Raw genomic sequence first — 12,731 nt, 5'->3', positions numbered from 1 at the left:
CGAATGTGATAGTGTGATTTTCGTTAAGATTCTATGACTTTTAGGGGATGTTTCCCCCTTTTTTCCAAAATAGGGCAAATTTTCTCAGGCTCGTAACTTTTGATGACAAAGACTAAATTAATTGAAACTTATATATTAGTAAGGGGCGACCGGGTCGCCCCTTACTACAGTTCTTTACCACGAACTGCTTGAAAAGAAAATAATTCGGTATTTCGGGGCTTCTGACATTATTACTCCTTTGCGGAAGTTAGGCTCAAAATTGAAAAAGGATTATATTTTTTTCTCTGGGCCCCTTCCACCTCTTAGTTCGTTTATTTTCCCGTTAGTTTTCACCTGTTTTCGCTTTATAGTTGTGTTATCTCTTAGCAGTTCTTTCGTTAGTTGAGTTATGGTTGTGGTATATATGTTTTATCGCTCGTATAGTTGTGTTATTTTCAAATTATACTCCATAATAGAGAGGCTCCGAATACCCAGCATTGTATATTAAGCTCTGAATTTGACGTTTTTTTCTAACGTGACCAGATTCGTCCTGCGCCCTTTTCATTGAATTTTTTCCCCCATGGCATATTTCTCCAAGGAAAGATCCTCCCACATAGCCCCCTCCCTCAACCCTACCCCAAAACCAAAAAAAAATCCCCCTGAAAACGTCTGTACACTTCCCAATAACCATTATTATATGTAAACACTGGTTGAAGTTTGTAACTTGCAGCCCCTCCCCCAGGAACTGTGGGGGAGTAAGTCATCCCCAAATACATAGTTATTATGATTTTCGACTATGCTGAACAAAATGGCTATCTAAACATTTTGATCCGTTGACTTTGGGAAAAAAATGAGTGTGGGAGGGGGCCTAGATGCCCTCCAATTTTTTTGGTCACTTAAAAAGGGCACTAGAACTTTTCATTTCCGTTAGAATGAGCCCTCTTGCGACATTCTAGGACCACTTGTTCGATACGATGACCCCTGGAAAAAAAAAAAAAAAACAAATAAACACGCACCCGTGATTTGTCTTCTGGCAAAAAATGCAAAATTCCACATTTTTGTAGATAGGAGCTTGAAACTTCTACAGTAGGGTTCTCTGATACGTTAAATCTGATGGTGTCATTTTCGTTAAGATCCTACGACTTTTAGGGGGTGTTTCCCCCTATTTTCCTAAATAAGGCAAATTTTCTCAGGCTCGTAACTTTTGATGGGTAAGACTAAACTTGATGAAACTTATATATTTAAAATCAGCATTAAAATGCGATTCTTTTGATGTAGCTATTGATATCAAAATCCAATTTTTTAGAGTTTTGGTTACTATTGAGCTGGATCGCTCCTTACTACAGTTGGTTACCACGAACTGTTTGATAAGTTGTATGTGTGTTATGTGTGTCGACTGACGTCATGTCGTCATGAAGTTAGTTGTCGTCATGTTTGTTATGAAGATGACGTCATTAAAAGTATTTAAGAAATTCGTTCAAAGACAAATTTTTAATTGTAAGAAGATTGTGGACCGAAAAATGTTTAATTGAAAATGACTGAAGAACCTACAATGGCAACAGCCGAGGAAGCTGCTCACAGAGTCTACGCCAAAAAACTTGCGGCTGATAGAGAAAGTGAGAAAAGAAAGCGTGCCGAGGAATCACAAGAACAGCAAGAAAACAGGCTTGCGGCTGATAGAGAAAGTAAGAAAAGAAAGCGTGCCGAGGAATCACAAAAACAGCAAGAAAACAGGCTTGCGGATAAAGAACGCAAAACCGCGCAGTTAGATGAAAATCCACCTGGACAGCGAAAGTCAAAACATATCAAAACTGAAAAGGATAGCAATGATGATTGGGTTTGGGATTTTGACTTGGATAAGGTCATCAATGCCTACCAGATTTTAGTTAAATAAACAAAGGTTTGGCGATATGTATTTCATAGTGACGCTGAAAAATAAAGAAGAAAAAGAAAACTGAAAAAAGAAAAAAGCTAAAAAGAAAAAACACTCAAAGAGAAATTACAGACCGGGACACAAATGACGACTGGGACAGAGGGAATATAAATGACGACCAGGACACTCAAAGAGAAATTGCAGACTGGGATACCGAGACACAAATGACGACCGGGACACAAATGACGACCGGGACACATGGAATATAAATGACGACCAGGACACAGGTATTTAAGAAAATCGTTAAAAGACAAATTTTTAATTGTAAGAAGATCGTTGAAAGAGAAATTTCTAATTGTAAAATGACTGAAGAACCTACAATGGCAACAGCCGAGGAAGCTGCTCAAAACGAATGTATTCAAGCCGAAGTAGCTGAGTTGGTAAAGCGTTATGTTCCAGGTTCTAGGTCCGAGAGGTTCCACGTTCGAACCTTGGCTTTAGCATTAATACAAAAGAAGAAAAAAAAACTAAAAAAGGTAAAAACTACAAAAAAACTAAAAAGAAAATACTAAAAAAACTAAAAAAGCTAAAAAACTAAAAAAAAACTAAAAAAAGGTAAAAAAGTAAAAACTAAAAAAGAAAAAAAAACTAAAAAAAGGTAAAAACTACAAAAAAATAACAAAAAAGAAAAAAATAAAAACTAATAAAAAACTAAAAAAAACTAAAAACTGAAAAAGAAAAAAAACTAAAAAAAAAGGAAAAAAACTGAAAAATAAAGGAGAAAAGGAAAACTAAAAACCGGGACACAGGGAATATAAATGACGACCGGGACACTCAAAGAGAAATTACAGACTGGAATACAAATAACGACCGGGAGATATAAATAACGACCGGGACACTCAAAGATAAATTACAGACCGTGACACCGGGACACAAATGACGACCGGGACACAGGGAATATATATGACGACCGGGACGCTCAAAGAGAAATTACAGGCTGGGACACTAATGACGACCGGGATACTGGGAATATAAATGACGACCGGGACACAGGGACACAACTACAACGGGGATGCCGGGGGCACAAGTGGATATATAAATGACGACGGGGACACAGGGAATGTTCGATTAGCAATCACCATCAACAAACCTCAAGGGCAATCATTAGAATAATGAGGTATAGAACTGAATATGAATTGTTTTTCCCATGGACAATTTTATGTTGCATGTTCAAGAGTCGGTAAACCTGACAATCTATTTATATGCACGGACAATGGGACGTCGAAGAATGTTGTATATTCGCAAGTTTTACGAAGTCAAAAACATATATATATCATATATATATCTATAATGAAAAGAGAAATCTTTTCTCTTTTATCTATATTCACAGGTGGGACACAGGGACAGAACTACAATGGCGCGTAACTAATATGGCGCGTAACGACTTACGCCCGCGGGGGGGCGTGAAGCACCCCCACCAACTAGGTTTTGGGGTGGCACGAAGCGCCACCCCAACAGCTAGTAATGAATATAAAAGCAGCGCAAGAAGATGGTTTATATTCTCTGGCGATTTTCCTAGATTTAACAAAAGCTTTTGATTGCGTTGATTTTGACATCCTTCTTGAAACATTAAAAGGATATGGGATAAAGTCGACGGTTCTTGAACGGATTTGGTCATATTTAACAATAGACGTTGTGAAATACTTGCTAATGGTATCTTATCAGATTCATATCGATGTAATTTGTGGGGTGCCTCAGGGATCAGTTCTTGGACCATTACTTTTTTCAATCTATGCGAATGAACTTTCGGATAATATCCCCTTTGCATAAATAATAAATTTTGCGGAGGACACAGTACTATTTCTAGCACATAAAACTGTAAGCAACTAATTACAAATGCTAAAGTTTGCCTCCAGGCAGCAACTGAATTCTTTGAATAGCGGTTGCTTTCCCTGAATGCAAAACAAGACGAAGTATGTCATTTTTAAACATGTAAATGACCCAGTTTACGACAGCAAGATAAATACGGCAGACCACGAAGAAATTGAACGAGTTGACCACATTAAATATTTAGGTATAATAATTGATGAAAAGCTGGATTGGTCAATCCACATTAAATTTATATGGAAGAAGCATTTGGCCTTCAAATTATAAGACAGAATGGAAGCAAGTTCAAATCCTTCAGAATAAAGCTATATATAAAGCTTCTTATTAGAAAATATTGAATTATATCCTAATTTCTAGTACCGATAGTTCTCTATGTTTGTTTTATTAATTTACGTTTGTTTTCTTTTCGATTCCCTTTTTCTTCTTTTCTTTTCTTACCTTTTATTTCTTTTCTTGATGACTGAATGAATACTGTCTCCCGTTATGGGCAGTGCTCTCTCAGGGTGTAGTTAGTTTACAGTATGTGATTCTTTTTGTTAATAAATGAATTGAATAGAATTTAATTGAACTGTCTGATCACTTTTGACTCTGAAAAAGGGCACTAGAACTTCCGATCTCCAATCGAAAGAACCCCCTTCGAAGTTTATACGATCATCCCTTCAAAAGGGAGTCACGACTTTCAACTTCTAATCATTCGAGTTCTCTGAGGTTTATGTGACCACTCCTTCCATAAGAACTTTACATACCCCTAGGAAATAAGTTACAACCCTTCCTCCAGGCTCTGGGGGTGGTTATTTTTGCCCCGAAGTTTTGTTATCTGAGCTTTGGATGATTTCAAACAAACTTGCAATCTTGAAATTTTGATCGAAAGCATTTTTGGAAAAAAACGTGCGAGGGAGAGGGGTAGATGCCCTCCTATTTCTCTAAACTCATTAAAAGATAACCAGAACTTTCAACTTCCAATCAAATAAGGTACCTCTGAAGTTTATACAGCCCCCCCCCCTTGCATGAGAATCTTAGGCTTTAGGCCCTGGGTACAACTCAAAAACTCTCCCCGGGGCTCTGGGGGGTTGTGTTGACCCTGTAATTTTTATTGTCTGATTTTGATTTTTTTTTAACAAAATAGTTATCTTAAATTCAGATGGGTTCGGGAAAAAAGGGCGCTGGAGACTAGTTGTATCCGATTTCTTTTGAATCTTAAAACGTAAACTAGAGTTTTAATTTCCAATCAAGTAAGCCCTCCATGAAGCTTATATTAGCATCCCTTCAATAAGAACCATATATGCCCCCAGGGCATACCTTGCAACACCTAACCCAGGGCTTTGAGGGGTTGTGTTTACCGCAGAGTTTTTGCTATATCATCTTTGAACTATTTTTAATAAAATTGCTTCTCAAAATTTTAAGCGAATGAATTTGTGGGAAAAGGTGTGGGGCCTAGTTTCCCTTTGATCTTTTTCGATTCTCGAAAAGTTGACTAGAACTTTCATTTTCCATTCAATTGAGCCTTCTCTGAAGTTTATACGAACAACCCTCCTGCAAAAACTATACATCCCCTCAGGGTACAATTTAAGACGCCTACCCCCTGGCCTTTGAGGGTTTTTGTAGATCCCAAAATTTTGGTTGTATTATCTTTGAACCTTTTTTTAAGAAAATGGCTATCTCATTTTTATCGGATATATTTGGGAAAATGAATTGTGGGTGGCTAGTTGCCCTCCGATCACTTTTGACTCTGATAAAGGGTATTAAAACTCCCAATTTCCAATCAATGGAGCCCCTTTGAGGATTGTACGATGGCCCCTTCTATATAAAGTGCCCTGGGATAAAAAGAAATTTATGATAAATAAATAATAAAATACTGGAGCCTTATAGCCTTTACTATAGGCAACGCTATAGCGTTGCCTCTGATTATATAAATAGAATAAATACACAAACAGCCAGATATACACAGGGAGCCATTAACCCCAGAAATTTCATTAGTTTTCCAATATCTTACACTTTGTGCATAAAAGTTTAATTATCAACCCTCTTCAGAAGGTCTGCGTCCACCATCAAAAAGCAAAATGTTACCGTATTCACCCTTTCACAATGGAGTGGCTCTTTTAGTTCAAAAGTCTGTGTTAAATGTGTCTGAGAAGCAAAGTAAGAAAGCTTGGCAAAGCCAAGCCCCACTTGACCTCTTTCAATAACTAATTGAGTATTTTGATTTTCAAAGTATACAATTAACTTAAGCAGGAAGATCCAATTTTCTTCGTATCTTCCATGGTAAATCTTGAAACCATGGGAACAAAATTACTACTGCAAAGAAATTTGATAAGTTTTATAGAAGATAAACACTATCACGGTTGGTTTCCTAACGACAATCTATAACAAGCAGAAACTTGATGACCAAATTAGGAGATATATTGAACTTTTTTTCCTGATAAGTAGAAGATAAAAATAATTCACCTAATATGGAGACCAATTAGTGGTATCAACTATGTAGGCCGGAGTATATTGGTAACAAATAAACTCACAGCTTTCGAAATATAGCAGAGTATTTTCATTTTTAACAGATTATGCTGGTCTTTTAATTCTTTTAACTAGCTCTAAGTCTAACAAACTGACTCTAATTATTTAACTCTTGGAAATTAAAAAGAAAAAATTTAACTGAGGTAATAAATGTGTAATCAAAAATAACCGTATGAACCAAGTTTTTTTTGTAAGAAACAGTCCCTTACAACTTTTGTTATGTTATTTTTCTGTGGTCCTAGGATTTTAATGTTTCAACGTAAGGCGACAACTTTGCTTTCATTCTTTAGCGGAAGTTCAAATTATTGGAATCAAAGCGGAAGTTATCAATATCCCGATTTAAATTTTTTATATACATTTTGCTTCTTTTTTCTATTGAAAAGTAAGACATTTTTTTAAAGAAACATTTGCAAATAGAAGTTTTCCTTTTTTAGGAAAACAAGTATAGATCCAAGTATAGATATAGATCCGTGCAAGTATAGATCCGTGTATCATCGTATGATAATATTCATAAGAAGCATCGCGTAACTGACGCTCAAAATGAGTCAGTTGAAAGGTAAAAATGGTTGTCACTACACCACGGGGTGCAGAGCTCACATTTAGGGGGACAATTTCACTGTTTTTCAGTGAAAATGTCAAAAAAGGCATTTATAAATGAAAGTACATAAGAAAGTCTTCTCACATCTAGGGCGTAAGAATCTGAAAGAAGGAGTTTCTCTATGCCCCTCCCCCACCAATTGACATCTCTGTTGACACCATCAGTTAAACAACAAACTAGCCTTGCAAACACTCAAAATAACCGCATCCTTTCCAACCATTTAAAAAGAAAGAATCTTACTTTCTCTCCAACGAAGCTACTCTAGTTTGATCTAGCCAAATCACTTCAGAGCTTCGTTTATAATTTACAAAGAATAAAATGTCAAAAAGAGATAATAAACTTGTCTCACCTCCGTTGGGAAATAAACTGGCTAATAGCAGCCTGAAGATTCCTTCCGATATAACACCACTGGGACACTCCTGAAAATGAATGTGCTTTGTCATTCATCAGTTGTACAATACATTAATCTTATGAGTGACAGATGAAACAGGAGATTCGAAAAAAGCGACATCTCCAAAGCAAGAAGAAGTTGGAGCTATGGGATTGATAAAGCTTGATTCTTTTAAACTGTTTATGGTAATGATTATTTTAATAACTGTCTATGATGCAAGGATAAAAACTAGGTAAAATTCAATAAAATAATTGAAATGTTAAAAAAAGTTGGAAATCAAACAGAGCTGCTGTTGCTGTAGTAGTAGCTGTAATACTGTTGCCCATATTCCTTAATCAGAAAGCATGACAATTATTTTTGTTGGAAGATATGGAAGCCTTGGCTTGTGTTCTTCTTCAGCCGGATAGTAGTTACACAATTTTATAAAAGCAAAATTACACTCGGCAAAAGCAAGAAGGCCACGCTGTTATCAAGCTGTTTAGATATTAGGTTTGTAAGTTACGGGGCATATAGACTAAGCAAGATACAAGTTGAAAAGTTCTAAATGGTCTGTATAATGGCAAGAGGTGCTACTATGCGGGGTTGTCATTCGTGGTGGAGGAGGCAGGGGGTGGGTGTTCCTCTCATTTATTTGGAGAAAAATTATTATATATTCCATGCCCCTTGATTATCTAGATATGAACCCCTCTTACCTCCCCCCCCAAAAAAAATGCTGGAGATTCGTCCCTGCTACTAGGCCTATGCGTGATAGTTTTTATATGAAAATTAAATATGATCAAAATGCCTTAAAGCTCGTTTGAACGCGTGTTAGTTGTTGAGGTGGGCAATGTGTAGCATGTTCGAATACATTATATTCGTGTTCGGGGCACTAAAGTGAGACGATTGGAGTCTCTGAAGCATGTGTATTTTAAAAAGTAGTTGGCTTAAATGATAATTTTAGTAGTTTGGTTCTTAGAAGGAACCTGGGTTTACCAAATTTGCTTCATAAGAGGATAGTATACAGATGATAAAGTTTTGGCTACAGGCATTACATTTGCCAGATAACCGTCTAGTGAAGGTGGCTTGTAATGAGATGTTGAAATTTCCATAAAAGGTAACATGGCCAAAACAGTTTAAAGCCCTGCTGCATAAAGCTGGCTTCTCATGGGCATGAAATGAAGGCCAGGGTCCCGATTTCAAACCAGATGATTTCCTTAAATTGCTGGATTTGCGGCTTAGGGAACAGGTAATCCAGGTCTGGCTGACTGGGGTTGAGAAGTCAGGCACTGAAAGGTTTTATAAGCAGGTTAAAGTAGTGTATGGAGAGGAGTTTTACTTGAGACTGAAGCTAATGTAGAGGGAGATGAAATGCTGGCTACAAGCACGAGCAAATTGTGTGCATAGGTTATGATGTTTTTATGTTGTTATTATGTTGTTGCATAGGGGACACTGGGATTATTATGATGCAGATGGTCCGGGAGGTAAGTGTGCCTGTCCCCTTTGAGGGGAGTATGGGGAAAACCTGGAACATTTTATGAGCAATTGCCAAACTTTGGAGAATTTAAGGAATAGTTTTTGTTTTTGTTTTTTAGAGGGGACGCACCATAACTCTCAGCTATCGCTCTTCTAGGGAGCTAATTATTGCTTTGGAATGCTTCATAAACAATTTTTTGGAGGAACGGAAATTATGATTTCAAAATGTTGATATATATATATATATATATATATATATATATATATATATATATATATATATATATATATATATATATATATATATATATATATAGAAAGAAGGCGTCCTCCTCCTGTCGCAAGACAGTTCCTTTCATCTTAGTCCTGATTTGCAACAAAAGTAAAATAGAGCCAAAAGGCAGCTAATATTTTTGAAACCATTTTTGCCAAAAAATTAAATTTTATATGACTTAAAAACAGCTGAAACCTTCCTGAAAATACACCCTTGATAGGGACCCAATTAAATTCAGCCTTTAGTGTTTAATTGTCTCATTCTTTCTGTTGATGAGGCAACTGTCTCTCTCGAGACATAAGAGGGAACAACATCACAATTTTCTGTGCAAATTTAATAATTTCAACGAAAATCTTTCAAAAGAAGTCTATTCGCTTAACATGGAGTCACGGAAGGGTTTGGATTTTAAATTATACCTTAATATTTATTGTTCGTGAGGAGAATTGTCAAGTGAGTTTAGATGAAAGGGAAAAAATTGAATAAAACAACACGTCAAATGGGAAATCAATAGTGAATATAGATGTTTTTAAAAATTACTGAAGGATATTACATAAAAAAAGAAGCTACATGATTCCATGAACTTGAATCATCAGCAATGTTCTTTCTTATTTATTTTTTTTTTTTTTTTTACTTATTTTAAATAGATATGCCCGCACAGATATACACAGCCATATGATTATGTACATCCAAACCAAACTATTGTCACGATTTTGTGTGTAAAAATCGAATATGTCAATTTTAGTGAACATCAGTTTAAGAAAAAAACAAAATAAGTACGAAGGTTTTTTAAGGCTTCAATATCAATAAGCAATTAGCCGTTTCAATAAGTTATTTGATCTAGATCCCAGTTTTCACCACACTAAGTGCTCACGCGATGACTGAGTTCTAGCCCTAGACCCTTTTTCGGCATCAACTTCTCAGTCTACATTAGATCAAATATATTGTAGTAACGGGCCCAGAGTAAGGAAAAAACACGCCAATACATAACAATGTACTAAAAATCTAAATTTGAAATAATTATTGCAACCGAAGGATCTGCATTTTATGCTGATACTAAATGTCTAAAATATACTTTGTTCACCAATATCCATCAAATGTTGTTGCTATAAATGTATTTAATAATTTCAGAAAAATGGAGGAAACACCCTCCATCCCCAGAGGAGATCCGATGTTGATCAAATTTTCAGTCAAAACTATCGCCGCACTATGAAACATGTTAGATGCCCTGAAGCTTCCATGGTGATTCCTTGAACAATGATAACCAAAAATCTTCTTTTTGTGGTATAGGCACTATGTTTTTTTTCCAAATGTTTAACTGATATCACTAGGGGTGATGTATTGAATCAGCAGGCTTCGGACTCTCAAAGAGATCTGATTGTAAGAGAGATTTGAATACTACTATCCTTTTTAAGAAACAGAAGAGATAAGATGGAAAGTAGCCTCTCCCTCGCAATCTACTCTTATTTAGTCCCTTGCAGCCAAAAATGGCATCGAATCAAAAAATTTAAATAAGTATTATATTAAGAAACGTCAAGATGCAAAAATATTGTCTCACGATCAATATGACCACCCTAGGAAACAGCCCAAAGTTAATGATTTCTCGATATGGGCAATATGAATATGAGAGACTTTACTCTAAAGACGGTATTTATTACCACTATTGCATCTGGTCTTCAAAAAAGTGAAATTCATGTTTTATCTGTCAGTTCAGTAAGATTTTCAAAGAATTATACAACTCTGAGTTTCTTCTATTTTCTTAGACCCAAAACCATGGAGCATCATGAAACACCCTCTCCTAATCTTCTACCCGCTCCAGATATGGATCCAACTTTGTGCCCAGTGACAATATTATCTATCTATGCACAAGGTACAGCTAGTGTCAGAAGTCAACAAGGAAAAAAAAAGTTCTTCATTCCTTTTTCTGAAACAGCACAACAAGAGATGGTGGCTGGAACCATTCCCTTATATAGCAAACCATAAAAATCAAACAGATCGTGGTAACGAACTGTAAGTAAGGAGCGACCCAACTCAATACCAATAGAAACTCTAAAAAAAGGAATTTTAATACCAATAGATATATCAAAAGAATCGGTTTATTATGCTAATTTCAAATGTATAAGTTTCATTAAGTTTAGTCTTGCACATTAAAGGTTAAGAGCCACAGAAAATTGGTCTGATTTTTGAAACAAAGGGTAAACACCCCCTAAAAGTCATAAAATTAAAAAAAAAAAAAATCACACCATCAGACTCAGCATATCAGAAAACCCAACCGTAGAGGTTTCAAGTTTCTACCTGTAAAAATGTGGAATAGTGTATGTTTTGCAAGACGAGAGATCACGGTTGGGAGTTTATTTGTTTTTTTTTCCCAGGGGTGATCGTGTCGACCCAGTAGTCCTAGAATTTTGTGAGAGGGCGCATTCAAATGGAAATTAAAAGCTCTAGTGCCTTTTTTAAGTGACCTGAAAATTGGAGAGCAAATAGACCATTTCCCCATCCCTTTTTTCCTAAAATCATCTGATCAAAATTCGTTTTGTTCACCATAACTGAAAGGCCCCGTAACTATGTATTTGGATGAAGTATGATCCCCCACAGTCCCCGAGGAAAGGTCCTAAAATTTTAAAATTTCCCCATTGCGTACGCAAAGTATTTGTTATTGGTAAGTATTTTTACATTTCTGTATTGGGGGGGGGCAAATTTTCTGCTGAGGTTTTTTCCACGGGCGGAATTGTCCATGGGAAGGGAAGTTTCCGGGGGGTGAACTTGTCAGGGGAAATTATACAATGGTGGAATTTGCCATAATTCACAAACAAAATTCCTTTCATATATCTTGCTTTCTCTTTTCGGTCTCAATTTTAAGCATGGAGCTGTTAAGGTTAATTATTAGGGATAAATTTAACGGGATTGATTTGTCTAGAGATAATTTCCGCTGGGAGAGGATTTCTCCATGGAGGTTTTGCCAGATTTCCTGGCATTATATAAAAAACGGTCAGCAATAAAACAAAAAACAAGTATTCTCAACCTAAAGTAAGGAGCAACATTGAAACTTAAGTCGAAAACAAATTATTACTTATATGAAGGGGATTGCACCATCCTCAAAACCTCGCTCTTTACGCTAAAATATAAACTTTGTCCCAATTCTTTAAGAACGACTCCTGAAATTAGAACCATAAGAAGTTTTTTTAAAGTATTAAGAAACTTTGGCGTAAAGAGTGAGGTTATGAGGAGGGGCCAATCCCATTTATATGCGTAATAATTTCTGTTCGTTTTAAGTTTTAATGCTGCTCCTTACTTTCAGTAGAAAAACTTGTTTTTTTTTATTTAGCATACAAGGCAGCTAATAAAGAGCATAGAAAAAAAAGAAAAAACATTATACAAGATCCATGGCGGGATCGTGGGCGTTATTAAAGTCACTATCACTTGCTGATATAATGAGTTCAGCTGGCAAATGAGCTGGCTTGACTTTAGAAAGCATTCCAGACAACACTACCTGCATGAAATCGAAAATCAAACTGATGCCCGACATAGTGTTGCAGCTCAAGTTGAATATTTGAATCAGTTGAATATTTGAGTTTAAAAGTAAATGATTATATACTCGATTTTTTGAACCACCCACCAAACGGGTTTGAATCTAAGCATTGCTAAATATATCTACCAGTGTAGGTGGTAATTTGTGCCGCCAAAATCGTACTTTCGAATGGTAGTTCTTTTTGGCCGTCCAAAGCCAACACAAATCTCACACACTGGTGCATAAAGCCCTCCCTCCTCCTCG

General features: G+C 36.1%; 1 protein-coding gene across 4 annotated transcripts in view; it reads right to left on the bottom strand.

The window, feature by feature from the left end:
* LOC136029479 (neuron-specific calcium-binding protein hippocalcin-like) overlaps positions 1 to 12,731 on the bottom strand; it is a 140,189-nt gene that overhangs the window by 76,930 nt on the left and 50,528 nt on the right. For all 4 annotated transcript variants that reach the window (XM_065707906.1, XM_065707903.1, XM_065707905.1 and 1 more), the window contains one exon: positions 7,195 to 7,264. In XM_065707906.1, the coding sequence (XP_065563978.1) occupies positions 7,195 to 7,264 (70 nt within the window). The remainder of the gene's footprint in view (positions 1 to 7,194; positions 7,265 to 12,731) is intronic.

This window comes from Artemia franciscana, chromosome 7 (assembly GCF_032884065.1).
Source record: "Artemia franciscana chromosome 7, ASM3288406v1, whole genome shotgun sequence".
Classification (NCBI taxonomy): domain Eukaryota; kingdom Metazoa; phylum Arthropoda; class Branchiopoda; order Anostraca; family Artemiidae; genus Artemia; species Artemia franciscana.
The sequence above is the reverse complement of the archived record's forward strand: the minus strand, read 5'-3'. Positions and strand labels throughout refer to the sequence as shown.